Here is a 17,148-nt window from a genome sequence, read left to right as displayed (position 1 = left end):
ATAGCGCAGGCTGGACAACTTCCCCAGGATCTAATTCCTAGATCTTTTAGAAAAACCTCCACTCTTGAATTTAGAATGGCCAGTGAGGAAGAATCCATCACCACCCTTGGTAAATTGTTCCAATGGTTAACTACCCCCACTGAGAACAAGTTTGCACTTTACTTCTAGCCTGAAATAAGTTCCCACGGGAGTTTGCAAATACGTGGAATCTCAAAACACAGAAGAGAGAGACAGACAGACAAGCAGGCTCAGATTGCATGTCTAGAAAGATTGCTTCCCCATTTTGGAGGATAGTATTTTTAGTCGTTAAATAGCTTTAAAGTCATTAGCAGCTGTTTGGGTTTTTGTTTTGTTTTTTTAAGGTGGATTTTTCAAGCCTCCCCTTCATTTTAATAGTCCGCTGCAGCCGTTGCAACAAACACATTGCAATTCACAGGGCCAGAAGGGACTGTTCACGTTTCTAGATTTATCTCACAGGCCATTCAGTTTCACATTTCCCTCTGTTTTGAGCCCCATAACTAGAGTTGGACTAATGCATCTTCCGGGAAGGCATCGTCTTGGATGTGAAGACATCAAGCAATAGAGAATTCACCACTTCCCTCGGGCGTTTTTTCCAGTAACGAATCCCGCCCCACCCTCATTGTTAAAAATTGGTGCTTTATTTCCAGTGGGTCTTGCTTCAGCTTCCAGCCATGGGTTCTTGCTGGGCCTGTGTCCACTAGACTAAAGAGCCCTTTGGTAGGAAATATTTTTCTCTCTGTGAAGGTAACGAGACATGGTAGGCAAGTCGATCTTTTGGAAAAAACGAACAGATGAAGGTCCTTAAGTTCTCTCTCGCTAAGACACTTTCTCCAGCCCTGAGCTCAGTGTCAGGTTAGTCATAACCTTGCACTGCCTATAGCAGACAGCATCCAAGGCTAAGGAAATTACGAAAGGACTCCCAGCAAACTTAACTAAGGCTAGGCCTATGCTTGAGAGAGAGACAGTAGGTAAGAGGATCTCTTTTATTGGACCAATGTCCGCTGGTGGAAGAAACACGCTTTCAAGCGACACAGAGCTCTTCTTCCGTTCTGGTGGGGCCGATTGTTAAGCAGTCGACAAAGGAAAAGTTACACCAATGTGAGCGTGTGTGATTGGTCAGGCCATATACCAATGAAAGTCCTAGGGTGGATGCAGTTATAGGGCATGTGGGCCTTTCAGTAGAACTGCTTATATTGCTGCTGACTCACCTCAAATTATACCCATATAAGTACTTTTATACGGGCAAAACTGCATTTACACTGCAGTGGTGTAGTTAGGATGTTCTTGTAGAGACAAGCTCTAACTTGACTTAAAGTTGACCACGTTAAACCACTGGAGAAAAAGTCTAAGACAGATGTTGCCGCCCTCAGACAAAGACCTGCATCTCATGCCCTTCTATGTCCAGGCTGGACAATTTTCTGCCTTCACTGCGTATGTCCCAGCAAAGACACGCTTCCTTAAGAGATGCATTTGCTTTCTCTTCAGAGACTGCTAACCGAGCACTGGCTAGTTAATAAGATGCCCCACCACTCTTTTGAAGCACGCCCACTTCATTCTTAAGCGCTGCCGAGAAAACATATTAAAAATGCCACAAGAACCTACATGCATGTTAATAAGTTTACCAGAGTTCATCCAACTTGAACAGGGACTCTGGGGAAAAGCAGTCTCCCAGCCCTACAATTTAATCATAGCTTCAGCTAAGAAAAAGCACCCTCATGCCATGTTTAGTCTGCCTTTTTGCCCAGCTTAGGGGTCTCTGATCTGACGTTTCCAGCAACGGGTATTTAGTAGACACTGGGTTTTCCTCCCCAGAGGAAAGGTTGGCTTCTGTGGGGAGGATGTGCACACAATTGCTAAGAAACCCATGTCAGAAAGACAGCAGAGATTGCATTAATCTCATCTTCCTGCTAAAGCAGCTCCATACAATCTCACCCTGCTACTGAAATATTTGCATTTCTCATACAATGCAAGCCGGAAGTATTAACATTAACCCTCATTCAATAAGGTTTAACTTAGTCTATTCGGGATGTTGACAGTCTGTCACAGCCACAATCTGTTTGGGTAACCTGCTCTATGACTCAGCTATGCGCAATTAGAGTGAAAGTTTTTCCTAGTCACCAACCTAAATCCCACTTGCTGCCAACACCTCTGATTTCTACCCTCATTGGACAAGGAGAACAGGTGCTCATCATCTTTAGTGTAGCTTAATACGCTACCAACTCAATTAAAACTTGTTCAACCCTCACATTTCCAACACCAGCTGATGATTTTAACAAGGGGTAGGGTTCCAGTCAGCGTGACCGCTGGGCAGAAGCATTGAAATCATGAGGACTGGAGCACTGAGGAACCATGGGTGAATACCTATTTTTAGCATTCCACCGAACACAGTCTTCCTACATGCACTTTGGCACTTTTCCACCAGTAATAGGACCCGCGTCACTCAGGGGGAAGTGGTTATCGGCTATCACCGCAGTCAGGGGCACACGCAAGGTGTGGGCACTTCACAGCACATGAAAGGATGGGCTGAAATAGTCAGTTTTACAAGTAAAACTTAGTTTAGCCCAGGCTGTAAATGTCTTGGCTTAACAATTTGCCAACCCAAGCTGAACTGGTATAAGCGAGGGGTTATACCAAGCGTAAGCAGTGCTTGGTCTGAAAAAAAGCATGTGACAACCTATGAGCAACATTGTTGGCACCCCTTAATTTTTACAGTGGCACCTCCCAGCACTGAATTGAAATGCATCCACCATTGGGGGTTTGCACCGGTTTTAAGACAGTAACTTAAGTGTTCCCAGTGCAACCCCAGCAGATAAGATCAGAGCTGCATTTGAGAGTGCAGCTCGGCTGAAGTTTGCAGCCTGTTCCCTGGAGCTACGGGCTCTGTGGGTATTAAAACAAAGCCAGTTGAGAATTTAACAAAACCGTTCATGAGCCAGGGTGGGTTTTTGGGTGACATTTTTCCCATTTGAAAAAATAAAAGTCACCCCCTTATCAAAATGTTTTGTAGAAACATTTTTGAAACAAAAAGATTCTGGTTTAGAGTGAGGGTGTCTTGATTTCTTATGAACGAGCAGTTATCCAAGCCACTCCCCCCACAGAAAGAGTCAGTAATGAAAGTTACAGCAAAGACGACCCAGTAGTTAGAGCTCCTCCCACGCTGATGGAATTGGATGCACTGGAAACTCTCCTCCAATGGGTTGAGGGGCATGAAAGCAGAAGTACAGTGCACTTTAGTGCAATTTACACACTGTACATAGGCAGGCATTTGTGATATTTAATTTTATTAATGCCTTCATTCCCCTTTAGTGTGTAAAAAGGGGATTTACTGTATTTTGAACTTTCAGTTAATTAAACCAGGGGATAAAGGGCAAAAATGTCTGAAAATTTGAGATTGTGTTTTTCAACTGATTCAGAGTGGTAGAAGTTTTTTTTAACTTAATTAGTGGGACGGGAAAACTTCCCCATCAGCTTTAATTAAGTCTCCTCTGTATTTCAGTGATAAGTCAAGTTTAATAGCTACTTGCCTGTCCAAGAGTTGGTATGAGGGGACAACCTAATTTGGCAATTAACTGCTATTTGACTACAAGTGGTAAATATGCCAATGGCCTGCAACAGGACAGGTTCTGAGTTAATACAGAGCATTCTTTCGTGGGTGTCTAGTAGATAAGTCATGCCCACAGGCTCAGGGTGTAGCTGAGCACCATAGGTGGGGTTGGGAAGGAATTTTCCCCCAGGGCAGATTGGCAGGGGCCTTGGAGTTTTTTCACCTTCCTCTGGAGCAGGGAGCATGGGTTACTTGCTGGTGGATTGAGGTAGCTTGACGTCTTTACACCGGGATTTGAGGACTTCAGTAACTCAGGCTGAGGTCAGGGGTCTATTACAGGAGTGGGTGGGGGAGGTTCTGTGGCCTGTGTTGTGCAGGAGGTCAGCACTGAGTCTAGCCCTGAAACACCCAGCTGTGAAAAGCACACTGGTCTGGGACCTGCCTGCACCGCCTGAGAGATCAGCTTGTTTGAAGCTAGCTCTCACCTGTGGGTCAAGTGGGGGAGCTTGAGTTTGAGACCCCCTCATCTTTAGGTGGCCAGTTCAAATCCAGCCCAGGTTGCAAGCTGTTAGGAGTCCTGCCGACCCCTATGAGAGGAGAGGGTGAGTTGAGGTCATAGCCGGACTACTGTGGTTAAGATTAAGTTAGACCTCTGAGAGCATGGGCAAAGCTGGTATTCCCCTCCCAGTTATGGGTCCAGGATGCCAGCCAGGCAGTGGAGGGGGGTCCTCTTACCATCTACAGATGGGGGTACAGGGTTCCTTTGATGCTCAAACACATGCTGCTCTCTGCAGGTTTGCGGGGGTAGCGGAGATTCAGGGCACTTTACTGAGGAAGACTTAAGTCTCGCTCCATCCTCAGGGGACAGGGAGGTGTTTTACAGGTGGGGAAACAGGCACAGAAGTGGAGGCCAATAGCTGGAGACGGGCCTGTGATTACGGACGCCTAACTGAAGGCATGTAAACGCTGAGCACCCACAATTGATCAGCAGGCACTCCGGGTGCACAGCACTTGAGGGGTGGGGAGAGGCTTAAGGCACATCAAATGGGAGAGGAAGATTAAGGCCACCGCTGCATGGAACCTGCACAAGATCAGCTAAGTAAGTGACAGAGCAGGGTACGACGCACGCTGCTCTAACCCACTAGGCCCCAGCCCCCACTCCCTAGAGAGATTCCTCCCAGAGCCAGGACACGGCCCAGCTCCATCCCCAGACTACAGGCAATGTCTAAGAGAGGGTCCCAGAGCTTTCCCATAGGCAGCTTGTTGGTCCCTCCGCACGGCAGGAAAGACCCGGTGACATCAGGAGTCTGTGCAAATTCCTTTACTGACACCCAAACTGCACACAACGTTCGCAAAAAGTGCTCTTCAAAAAGATCGGGGGGGGAGGGGGGATTAACTCAAGTTTCAACAGCCAGTTTCTCTTTGAACTGGGGAAGCTGTGGGACGGGGAGACTAGCCCCTCGAAAAAGTGGTTTTAAAAAAAAACCCAAAGATTGTTGTGTGTTGAGTCCCCCCTCAGGGTTCACATTCTTGGCTTCGATCAGCAGCGAGGGGGGGGACCGGGTGGAGTTTGGGGTGTCTGTGCAGTCAATACAAGGTAACTTGGGGATACAGGCATGATGGACACCTACGGGAGAGAGGAAAGATGGTGAGAGTCTGGAACTGATAGGACGGAAATGCAAAGGAGCTCCTCTGGAGGGAAAACCCCAGCACTCAGTGGGAGAACGAGACATTGACCAAGATACGTTTCACTGAGTGATGGGGTGAGGCAAGATCTGATAGGCTGATGGCCAAAAAACAGACTTGGACTGAACAATTATCTGGCATCTGCTCAGACCTACAGGCTGGCTGGACTATTAGCTAGCTGAAAAGATCTACTCACCCTGTTAGGCCAGTGTTTGAAACCCAGCGGTATCAAGCCATGGGCACCCAACCCAGCCGTCTCAGAGCTCACGCCAGTACACTCATCTTCCCCTACCTCCCAGAGTCCTTACCAGATTGCAGCTCTCTGCATCCCCTCACTGTGCAGGGTCATTACGCTAGCAGTGCTGGAGCGGGGGCCCCCCCAGGCTCGGGCGTCGAAGTCTGCAGAGAGAAAGCCCAGGCTAGTGACTGCCCTGCCAGGCCTCGCTGCTGCTGGGGATGGCCAAAGAGCACCCTTCCCCAGCATCGATGAGAGAAAGCCCCAGCACCGAGGGCAAGGGGCTGATTTCAGAGCATCGTGGAGGCCAGGTTGCCCACCGTGGCACCACACTGCACCGTCCAGAGCCCTCTCGTGGCAACGTGAGCGTATTGCAGGAGGCTCAAGGATAAGCCTCTCAGGAAAGTTGCAGTCTGCTAGTGGCTGCCTAGGGCACCCGAGAGGGGCCGTGTGCCAGCAACCAAGGAGCCACCCCCCACCTTGATCTCCTGTTGACCTCGCCACCCCCACCCCCGTGCTGGCCTATAACAGATGCCAGCGAATCGCTCTTAGGGCTCGTCATTCCCTAGGGGCACCGTGCCAGGACGGTTGGCAGATTAGGTTTCATCTAGCGCAAGTCCTGGCTGGCTCTCCCCTCTCATTCTTCTCCCTCCAACCACTCCCTGTAGCCAGGGGCATGGCCCCTGCTGCAAGCGCAGGTCAGGTGGATCCAGGAAGCGCCGACTGCTGGGACCTGCTCCCAGAGAGCTGGGAGCCATCGTAATGCCCCACGAGGATGCGCTTGTTTTTGTCCAGCTGCCACCTGGCAGCACTAGATTTTTGCCACACCGTGGCACCAGGTTATACCCACAGCCTCTTGCCCCCCGTTTGCAGATCAGGCCGCTTACATCCACAAGCTGTTGCTGGATCTCAGGCAGTGGCTGGGAGGGACCCTCCGGAGCTGGGGCAGCAGGCTTGCTGGCTTCCACCGCTGATTCCTGGGTGGTGGCCGGGGTGCTGGTAGCAGGGGTGTCTCCACCAGCAGCAGAGCTCAGAGCAGGCTGTTCTTTGGAGGCGGCAATGGTAGGCTAGAGTGGAGAGATCATATGGCATTTTATCCCTGAGTGCAGGGAGGCAGCTTCTTATTTCCACAGCACCCGGTTGCTGGGAGCCAGCTGAGAACAGCTGCTGTCGTCACCATGTGAAATTGGGAGGCAGAATAGAATAGCTCTGGGTGGAATTGGGCCAGCGCCCCCTGCTGTTTTGTGGGGGCATTTACTGATCAGTCAGGGCTATGCTAGTCAGACAGAGGCCTGGTCTACACCTAACTATGGACGCGTCACACCTAAAACATCGCTCCCTCTGACATAACTGCCCCGCTATGCGGCCTCAACGCCCCCTCCACGAGCAGCGCAGGGTCAAGGTCTGCGCAGCATCAGCCTAGACACTGTTGCTCATATTGACTCTTATGGCTTTATAGACAATCAATACAAGTGCACCCCAGTGACACAAGGAGCAAAGCGTGGACACTCTCACAAGCGATGTAATTACCGTGGGGGCTGTACACTGATGTGAGTCAGGCTGACAATTTTGTTGTGTAAACAGGGCCTGAGCTCAAAGATCAAGGGATGACTCAATTTGCGCAACGCTACCTGCATGGAGAGTAAGTGTCTCATACTAAGGGGCCGGATGTTACAGCCAGTCACATTAAAATGAGAAACATGGTACCCATTTTTAACAGTGTGGGGGAGCAGTCATTGGATCCAACTCCCAAAGGGAACCGGGTCATTCAGACTTCTAATCCTGACTGCACAGCCTTTTTGGAAGACGCTTTAGTCCAACACAAGTTATTGGGCCCAACACAGGGTGAAATTTAATGGCCTGGGATCTATGTATGAAGTCAGACAGACTATCCCTTCCAGCCTTAAAAATCCAAGTCTTGTGAAAGCTGGCACTTCAGAGCACCCTTAGCTAGGTGTTGGTTCAGGGCTGACTCAGAGGAGAGCCCCACCTACTGAGTCACCTACACCGCTCCCTGCGGCACAACACCCAAAGGGTTGGATTGCTTCTCCTCTCCAAGCATAGACCCAACTTTGTAACTTCCTTGATCTGATAAGATCCCATGTGGTGGCAGGGCTGCAGGAAAGCAGGGGACAGAGAACGAGGTAGTTATTGCACTGTGGCGGCTCCTAAGTCCAGGTAGTCGTGCTAGGGGGCTGTACAGACCTAATGAACCATTCTGCTGATAGGAGTGGCACGAGAAGGGGCGTGGAAGATTCTCCATCCCTGGAATCTTTAAATCAATATTGACATTAAATCTGCTCTAGCTCAACCGGAGGTCACGGATCTTGACACAGAAGTCACTGGCCAGCTTTCTGCGGCAGGGGCTATGCAGGAGGTCAGAATAGTCCCACAGGTCTTAATTGGAGAGATTTTCCCCTTCCCTTCCCCACTCAGAGTCCACAGTGCCCTGGACAGCCAGATACACTGGCAAGACCCTGAGCCACGTCTTACTGACCGTTTGTGCCCGCTCTGTGGGAGGGGCCAGTATAGTGCCAGTCTTACGGCTACAACAACATGTGGCCTGCTGCAGTTTAGTGTAAAGACACCAAGAAGCCAAGGTCTAAGCCTTGTGTTTGAAATCTTAACATCAGGGTTTCAAACGTCACTAGGCCCTTCACCTAGCGTACTTCTCCAGCCCCCTGTATCTGTAGGGTTTGAAGGCTTCACTATTTTCAGGTGTTTTCCCTCACAACATCCCTGCCTGTGAGGTCAGGCCGGTGTGATCTTCATGTTAGATGGGGAAACTGAGGCAGAGACTAAGTGATGTGCTCAAAGTCACAAAAAGTTGAGCAGAGCAAGACTTGAACCTACCGTATTTCCCCATGTATAAGACGCTCCTATGTATAAGACGCACCTTAATTTTGGGGCCCGAAATTTGAAAATAAATGTATTACGGTACATCACCGGTAAGTACCACTGTATAAGACGCACCCAGTTTTTAGACCCCAAATTTTTCGAAAAAAGGTGCGTCTTATACATGGGGAAATATGGTATGTATCCCAACTCTCAGAATGGTGCCCTAACCATGGAGACATCCATCCTCTCAGAGAAAACTCCCAAGCAGCTTATCCTCTAAGATTAGGGGGCACAGGCCCCCCCACCCCAGTTCTCACCTCCACTGCAGCTGGCCGGGTGCTGGCAGTTTGCTGCCGTCTGCGCTGGAAGTAGGGCCGGTTCCGTTGGCGCTGAGGTTCGGGGCGGATGCCGTCTGCTGGGGCTTGCGCCACTTTGATCTCGCCGTCGCCTCCTTCAGTGGTGGGTTGTTGTGGTGGGCGGGGGCGGAAAGGCCTGGATAGGGGTGGGGGGAAAGGAAGAGGGTTATGAGCAGGCCTCAGCAGAGCCATACAGGCTAACTTGGTTTGGCCAGGCGTCCAGAGAACTTTCTATTAGCACCACTGCTCCATGCCAGGAATGCTAATGCTGTGACTGTCAGCCTAAGCCTTCTGAATTAGCCAGATGTTCATTTTATCCAAGGAGAAGCAGCTTACCCAGAGCTGAGAACGGAACCCAGGCATCCTGGCTGAAAATGTCTCATTGAAACAGCTGATGGAAAATTGGGTTTTGATTAAATGAAGGTTTGACAAAAAAATCCCCAAAAAACAATAGTTTCCATGGAAAATGACCGCTCAGAAGCCAAAGAGTTTCTAGTTTGTGGTGGAAAGCCAGAATATTTCAATTCTGAAATGCCACTGCTGTGTCTCAGGGGAATTGTAGTTTGGCTGCTTCATATGCCCATTCTCATCTACCTGGACTCCTTGGCTGAATTACATCTCCCAAGATGCATGGCTTCACCATGAAACAAGACCATGGTGCATCATGGGAGATGTAGTCTGACCAGGACAACACAAGACACAAACTACCTCTCCCATGATGCACCATGGTCTTGCCTCAGTGAGGCACAGCAATGCATCATGAGAGATGGAGTTCTGCCAGGGAGCCCAGACCAGAGAGGAATGGGCACAAAGCACCCAAACTACAACTCCCATGATGCACCATGGCAGCATTTCAGAACTGAAATATTTTGTTTTTTCCCCACCAAAGACAAACTTTACAGTTGAGTCTTTTCTGATCAGTTCTTGTCCTGATTTGAGCAAGTCTCTCAGCCCCCTGGAATTCATTCAGTTCATATACTGCTCATCCACAGCCAAGGTTTCAGCCACCCATGCTATCCAGGGGGTTCCCAATCTCAGGCTGTGTCCACACAACTACAACAAAGAATTACAACCCTCCTAATCTGGATGCAGTTATATTGGTATAAAGGTGCTTCAGACTGGAATAGCTATTCCCAGAGGGAAGGGGAGTGGTATAGGCACCTTTATAGCAAAGTCACACACCTAACCAAGTTATATCCTAGTAGTCTGGCCTCACAGCAGCCCTTAGCACAGAGGTTGAAATTAGTGGGGGTGGGAGTTCATGAGAGTTAATTCAGTAGATTAGAAGTCTCTTCTTTTCAGGGCAACTTTGGCTATTCCTTTCCCAAAGGGATAGATATCTGGCCCACCTTCCATTATGAAGAGAGCCAAATTTAACCCTACAGCTTTCAAGAACTGGAGTCATTTTAGTGCATCAGAGCAAACCTCAGCAATGCTTGTTCCCGGTGTGCATACAGCAGCTACATGCAGGCCAGGAGATCTAGCTTTTAGATTGCTGGTCCCAGATCAGTGGAAAGCTGGCAGATACCCATCTACTAATCCTGCTAGGGCCCTTGGCAGGCTGGACATTCCTTGATGCCATTTTCCACCTCATCCATCATTATTCTAAGCTGCTTTGCTCCTGAGGGCTGGCCTCCCTGCTTTCAGTTGCATATTTGAAGGCAGAAATCAAGTTTTGATCAACTCTGCTAGTGGGATCACCAGCTAGGACAGCGTTGAAGGGGACAGTAATTGGTGGGCGCTCAGTTCACTGGAGTTTGAAAGGAACGCTGGGAGGCAGCACAGAATGGCTCCTCTAGCGGTACACAGCATCTCTCACCTGAACATATACAAAAAGATTCCACTGATCCCTTAATTGAGCCTGGCTTTTTCACTGCTGCACCTCAGGCCAGCAAGAATTCTACTCCTTTCAGTTTATGGTGGCCCCGCAGAAATGGTGCCTTCATTTTCCCCACTGGAACAGAGATTCAGGGTGGGATTTTGATACTTAACCCGTGTGGGGTTCAAGTTCCACCTTTGACAATCGCCCCCCCTTAGTTTAGAAGTCAGAGGGATTGCCACAGCGGGGAAGGGGCCAACCACACAGCAAGCGAGTGAGGGACCCCCCCGCCTGCATTCAGCACCAAGGCAATCACTCCCATCCATGCTGCTGGTCTGCGGGACGTCCCACTAACCAGATGAAATGGGCTTCTGTACGTTTACCTGCGGTATCTGGGCCGGAAGCGAGGGGCTGGAGCTCTCTCCCCAGCCTGGGCTGGCGGTTGCTGGTCTCCCTCGGGCTGGGTGGCATCTTTAGGTTCTGTGCCCTCCGTGCCCTGCAGCAAAGAACTTAGCATCACAAGATCAAGTGATCATACTCTCCTCTAAGTTAGATCTGTCTCTAAGAACGTAGCTGAGCTGTGCTACAGCATCATATAAACTCTGTGGTCTTCCAGGCCCAAATACCTCAATTACTATCCCACAGCGCCTGGGATCAGCTAGCGGAAACCAGGCCACTTCCCCCTTACCATGCCCAAGTCTCACCTGCACCAGCTGGCCTTGCTGCTGGGTCGGAGGCCGGGGCCCGCGCACAAATCTCCGGCGGAAGAAGAATGGCGGAGGGCGCCTCCGGCGGGGCTGCTGCTGCATGGCATCATCGACTCTCTCCCCCTCGCTGACCGTCTCAGCGGCTCCTTCCATTCTGGGGGCATCCTGTGGAGGCAGCTGCTGGGCCTGCCGGGGCCTGGGGACGAACCTGCGGAAGCGCCGGCGGTTGGGGGCATAGCGGCTGCCTTTCACCGGCACACCACCCGGGCCGGTGACATTGGCCGCCTCCGCGCCCTGCAACAGACGTGAGAAGAAAGCCCTGAGGAGGGGAAACAGATGCCCCATGATCCTGCAGGTCCCCTGCATGCGTCAGTCAGCCCAGCCTTCCCATGCTTCGCCTCACCTTCTCTCCTTCCACGACATCGAACTCCACTGTCTCCCCGTCACCGACGCTGCGCAGGAACTTCCGGGGGTTGTTCCTCTTGATTGCTGTCTGGAGGTGTTAGCAGAGAGGAAAGGTGATGGTGGGAGGGGTAAGCTTGCCCCAGAAGAGGGGTGAATTTGAAGCTATGCCCCATTGTCCCAGAGACTGCTAACAGAAGCAAGAGCTCCTCCCTTCCCAGCTCTTCATGTGGAGAGCAACCCAATCTAGGAACAAGGGGGCCATCTCCATGGTCTGTTCAACATCAGCCTCTCCGTCCTCCCAGTTAGGGCCAAGCATTGCACGCCACGTGGCGCTAGAAACCACATCAATTCCCTCCAAAACTGAGTGACCCAAGAGGGTGACTGCCCACCTGGAAACCAAGGGCACTACCCCAGTCCCCACCGCCACCACGCTCCCTCAACCCTGGGCAGCAGCTAGATCAGAGACCCACAGATTCACAAGTCACTCATGATTGGCAAGTCACTCATCCCCTCTGACTGCAGAGAAGTGAAGCCCCATCACCACCATGGGCTATCTGCAGATGCTGCTTCTCTAGGAACATTCCCAGGAACATAATGAGAGCCTGGGAGGCAGCCGTGCTCAGCCAAGGGCATGGGGAAGACCCTGTGGGTGTCTGGCATGCCAGATGCCGACCAGTTACTGAAACAGACGAGAACCACTCACGGAAACCAATCAAGATCTTACCTGGTGCACAAAGACATCCTCCTTGGTATCATTCCTGCAGGGACAGAGAGCTCTGAATGATCGCGTCTCTGGGTTTGACACAGTGACGGCTCATACACAAATCACCAGACAAGGCCCTGCATAATCCTGCCTCATTTAGCGCTCACCACCCCTAGCCCTGTACCTTCAGATTTCAGTCACCAGGCTTTCACCCTCTGCCTCACCCCCTCCTAGTGCCTGGCTTGTGCACTTTAGAGCAGAGGAATAGATTGTGTGGGAATTTACGGTGCTGGTCAGTGCCTGTCAAAGCCCTCAGCGTCCCCAACAGCACCTAGGAGTTCTGCATCGTTAGCAGTAAGACAGACAGCACCAGTAGAGACTTCAGCTGGTGGCACTAATACTCTGAAAAGGACCAGTATAGACAAGTAGCTGTAGTGTGATGGGTGCAAAAAAGGTCTGTCTCTGTCAGGCATGGTCTACACCTAAATTCAGGTCAATCCAGCTACATCACTGTGAAAAATTTTGTGCCCTGAGCATTGTAGTTTGGTTGACCTAACACCTGGGCGAGATGCAGCTAGGGAGACAGAATGATTCTTCTGGGGGCCTAGCTATGCCTCTGAGAGGCGGGTTAGCTACTCGGATGGAAAAACCTCTTCCACCAATGCAGGAAGTGTCTACACCAGGGCTTACAGATTTTAACATTGTCCCAGCGGTGCAGTTTTTTGGAAGGATGCCAGCGCACCATTGCCATTTGAGAACTCAAAATCCTCTCCAGTCAGCTTGCAGCCCCTTACTTCCCTCTTAGGCCAGTTTTACACAAGCTGCATCCTTCAGGAGATGTCAGAATGCCTGGAAATTTGAGGTGGCCGCCCAGGCTGAGTCTGTCAGATCCTGGCAGCTTCAGGAGTTCAGAGCACCTGAACATCCAGTAGAGGGCATTACGTCTAAGGCAATGCAAGATCTACAGCAGTACCGTTACAGCTCGTCCGAGGGCTTAAACGCTACACTCCGCCTATTATACAAAGAGGTGCATCACAGCAGAAAATTGAAGTCCACATCCTCAGCTTGGGGCTACGTGGACACCAGTTGAGGACCTGGCCACAGGCAATTTGCCAAGGTCGGAAGAGGGAGGGTTAGCATGGCTAAGATCAGACACACACCCTTCCTTGTCTTTTAGGGGATACCATGCCACAAGTTGCAATAAGACAAGATCTTTTTAGGTCAGGGGTCAAATCAAGGACTTTTAAGCCATTAAACACCCATTCTTTGAGCAGAAGAATATTAGCCAAGAGGTGAAACTGCCCCCCAGTATTTCCATGAGGTAATAATGCTGGTTATCATTCAGCTTCAGAGATAACTATTGCAGTGCTCATTTTTAAACACCTTGCTATTTAGGAAGTTGTTGCTGAAGAATCACACCCCATTCTGGTTCCAAAGCCCTATTAAGTGCAATGACATGTGACTTCTTAAGCGATTTTCCAGCAGCTTTTTGGAACCTCTGATAGACACAAAACAAAGATGACAAGCCATTTCTTCCTTTGCTGGCTAAAGGCTCGTATGAATTGAAGAGTGTTTTTTTTTTGCCTTGTGGAAAGTAGTGCAAACAGTTTGTTTAGACTAATCCTTAAAAGCATCAGGAATATCAAGTCTCATCTTTGCTGGATATCTCTGTGGAGGACTGCACCAGGATCTCAGCTCTTTGTCAGAGAGCCCATCACTGTTAGCCCTGAAGTTTTCCCTCCCTTGATTTGTTTAAGCACACAGTGCAAATCCTATTGCTTCAATTTTCATAGACACCAAAGAAGCTGCTTCAGTTTTATTAATTCTCTAGTCACTTAGATTATTCCAAGAAAAACAAACAAACAGAAAAACCTGGATTTCTAGTGCAAGAGAGTTAAAAACCTTTTAGGTTTTCATACATATCCAGTCCAAATCAAGTCAAAGTGCCGACCAATTTAAAAGGCAGCACTAGACATAAAAGTTTATTAACCCAGCAGTTATGTCTATCCACCCTCTGTGACAACTGTATTTTATTTGCCTGTCAAAAGAACTCTCCCTGGTCCAGCAGCATTTTGAAAGGGGTGGTCATAGGACTGGGAGGCAGGCAATCACAAACCTGTTTTTCTGATCAACTCACTATGCTTTGACAATCACTCTCCAGCTTTCCTCTATGTGATCCACCAGTTTAAATTAAAGGGGTTATTTTTTCCTAACAGTAGTGTGAAAGGCTGTATGGACACAGGCCTGGTTTCAACCAACCAATTTCAATTTTAGCTTCATCATTCAGGTACGGGGTAATTCAAAACATCTGGGCACCAGTTCCAATTAATTATTGCTCCTTGACAGGTGGGATTCACATGTCAGATCATAGAAGATTAGGATTGGAAGGGACCTCAGGAGGTTATCTATTCCAACCCCCTGCTCAAAGCAGGACCAACCCCAACTAAATCATCCCAGCCAGGGCTTTTTCAAGCTGCACCTTAAAAACCTCTAAGGATGGAGATTCCACCTCCTTAGGTAACCCGTTCCAGTGCTTCACCACCCTCCTATGGAGAAGTTTTTCCTAATATTCCTAGACCTCCCCTACTGCAACTTGAGACCATTGGTCCTAGCTCCATCATCTACCACCACTGAGAACAGCCTAGCTCCATCCTCCCTGGAACCCCATTTCAGGGAGTCACTACAGAGGAGATGTTTACTATGGGTGAAGTAGCTCTTACTGGTCTCATCTTGGCACAGGCTCTGCCCATAATCTGGGCACCATCTGCAGGGCGGGACAGAGGTAGGTATGTTTTTCCAGGGAGGGTTGGGCAGGTAGCTGATTGCCACAATCACAATTAATCTTCGCTCCCCAAGTCACTTACTTTTCCCTTTCATAAATGGGAAGGAAGAAAATCAAGATTCCCGATAGAAAGGAAATCTGTTTCTCAAGTTGCCAGAGGAGCCACACAACCCAGCCAGCGGAGTTCGAGGAGAGGGATCTTTCAGGAATGACTGGTCTCAAAGCTTTGAGATCCAACACTGGAGCACGTCCGAGGATTACCAAAGGAGAACTTGCAGTTGAGAGCTCAGATATTCTGAAATCACTGAGGTTTACCTCTAAGCGCCTCCCCAGGTGTCTCCTAAACTCTGTAGTTTGCTTGTTACAGGAGAGAGTTACCGCCTCAGCTCTGCTTGAGAAAGCCTGATCCCCAATGCAGACTTCAGGATACATTGATTGTGACCCACTGAATCTTCTCCCCACCAGCTTCCAGGCTCCTGTGTGAGAGCCACCAGCCTCAGTCCCGATGAGCCCTAAGTCTAAGCAGGGGGTGGAGAGCTCACCTGTTAATAAATCCATAGCCGTTGCGGACATTGAACCACTTAACTGTGCCCAGCACCTGGGTTGCTGCAGGTTGTTTCCCAGGGAAGAAAGTTGAGATGTTACAGATCAGTCACCAGCCTTCCTTAGCAGGCAGCCCATTACACTGGGCTGCTGGTGGAGTAGGCAGGGAAGCACCTCTGTATAAGCCCTAAAAGCCTAGGGAGCTCCAGCCCCAAGATGGAGATCCCACAGTACTCACCCCCAACCAGGGCCAGCTTTCTCAGCACACACCCCACACCCTCCTCCCCTTCACATCTCTTCCCTCCCCATGACCCACCTAGTTCATAGGCACCGATTACAAGGCCAGGCAGAGCCACTGATCAGCTCATGCTCTTCACCCTCTTCCCCCACGACCCATATATCCCATTCCCCCCTCAGGTCCCACCTCCCCTTTCCTAATGCTAGAGGCTAGTCTGTCTCCCACAAGCCATTCCCCTTCCTGCTCCCTCCCAAAGATAGTTTCCCCTCCACACAGACCACATATAGACCAATGCCCCCCACCCCCTCTGCCAGCCACCCCCTCACACTCAGAGCCATCACTCCTAGCTACCCCCATTTTCACCCAGCCTCCTGGAATTCCCTCCTTCACTGCTCAGAAGCCACTTAGACCCCATCTCCAACAGCTTCAGCGCTCAGGTCCCAGTTTGTGTTCCCCCACCCACCCCTAGAGGGACCCCTTCTCCCAGCCCCAGCCTCTCCTCGCACCCCTGACCACTTGGCCTTCCCTCATCTGTTTGGCCCCACTCCCGCCTAAGGGTTCCAGCCCACTCCTCGGCGTGCCCTCAGCACCTCTCTCAGCCCCCTACCCAGGAAGGGTTCCCTCACCACCCCGCCCCCTCTGCTCACCTGAAGAACTGCTTGGCCCCACCCCTCGAGGCAGTTGGCTCTACCCCCTCCTGCTCCGGAGCTGTTTAACCCCACCCTTAACGACCAATGATGCACACCACCCATTCCTCCCGGGCCTCGCCTGGCTCCTCCCCCCCCCGCCCAGGCCCCACGCTCGCAGAACGCGCTCAGCTCCGCCCACTGCCTCAGAACGCGTTGGGCCCAAGGCCCCGCCCCCTACCGCGCTTGGCCCCGCCCCTTCCCTTCACCTCGGAGCCGCTCGGCTCGGCTCCGCCCCCTCCCGCGTACGAGGCCCCCCTCAACAGCCACTAGGGGCGTCTTGCCCCGCCCCCCGAGGCCCCGCCCCTTCTCCTCACCCAGGACGCGCTTGGCCGCCTGCTGCCCGCGGGCCGGTGCCGGAGCGGCCACGGGCGCCTGGGGGGCCCCCCCGGGGCCGGGCTTGGCTGGCTCCCCGGCGGGGCTCTCCCCGGCGCCGGCCCCGCTCTCCGCCTCGCTCAGCATCCCCGCTCCGCCGCCGCCCCTCTCTCAGCCGCTGCCTCGCGCCGCCGGCCCCACCCTGCGCGCGCCGCCCAATCGGCAACCGCCCCGCGCGCGCCCGCCGCCCAATCAGCAGCCGGCTACCGC

The 17,148-nt window shown here is 51.2% G+C and overlaps 1 protein-coding gene across 2 annotated transcripts; it reads right to left on the bottom strand.

Annotated features, from left to right (window-relative positions):
* Window positions 1–4,224: 4,224 nt before the first annotated feature.
* On the bottom strand, window positions 4,225–17,148 carry YBX2 (Y-box binding protein 2). Of its 2 annotated transcripts, XM_067555420.1 has the most exons (10): window positions 16,881–17,146; window positions 15,639–15,702; window positions 12,336–12,369; window positions 11,610–11,699; window positions 11,204–11,500; window positions 10,883–10,995; window positions 8,642–8,816; window positions 6,374–6,553; window positions 5,560–5,650; window positions 4,225–5,192 (listed from the first exon to the last, which is right to left on the bottom strand). In XM_067555420.1, exons 1-9 carry the CDS (start codon window positions 17,023–17,025, stop codon window positions 5,600–5,602), a joined length of 1,149 nt encoding a protein of 382 aa, XP_067411521.1. In that variant the 5' UTR covers window positions 17,026–17,146; the 3' UTR covers window positions 4,225–5,192; window positions 5,560–5,599. The 2 variants fall into 2 exon arrangements, with proteins under 2 accessions (XP_067411521.1, XP_067411530.1); XM_067555429.1 differs by lacking the exon at window positions 5,560–5,650 and having other exon boundaries at window positions 16,881–17,148.

The sequence above is a fragment of the Emydura macquarii genome, unplaced genomic scaffold (assembly GCF_026122565.2).
Source record: "Emydura macquarii macquarii isolate MOO-44397 ecotype Brisbane River unplaced genomic scaffold, CSIRO-AGI_Emac_v2 contig_306, whole genome shotgun sequence".
NCBI classification, from domain to species: domain Eukaryota; kingdom Metazoa; phylum Chordata; order Testudines; family Chelidae; genus Emydura; species Emydura macquarii.
This window is presented reverse-complemented; position numbering and strand designations above follow the sequence as displayed.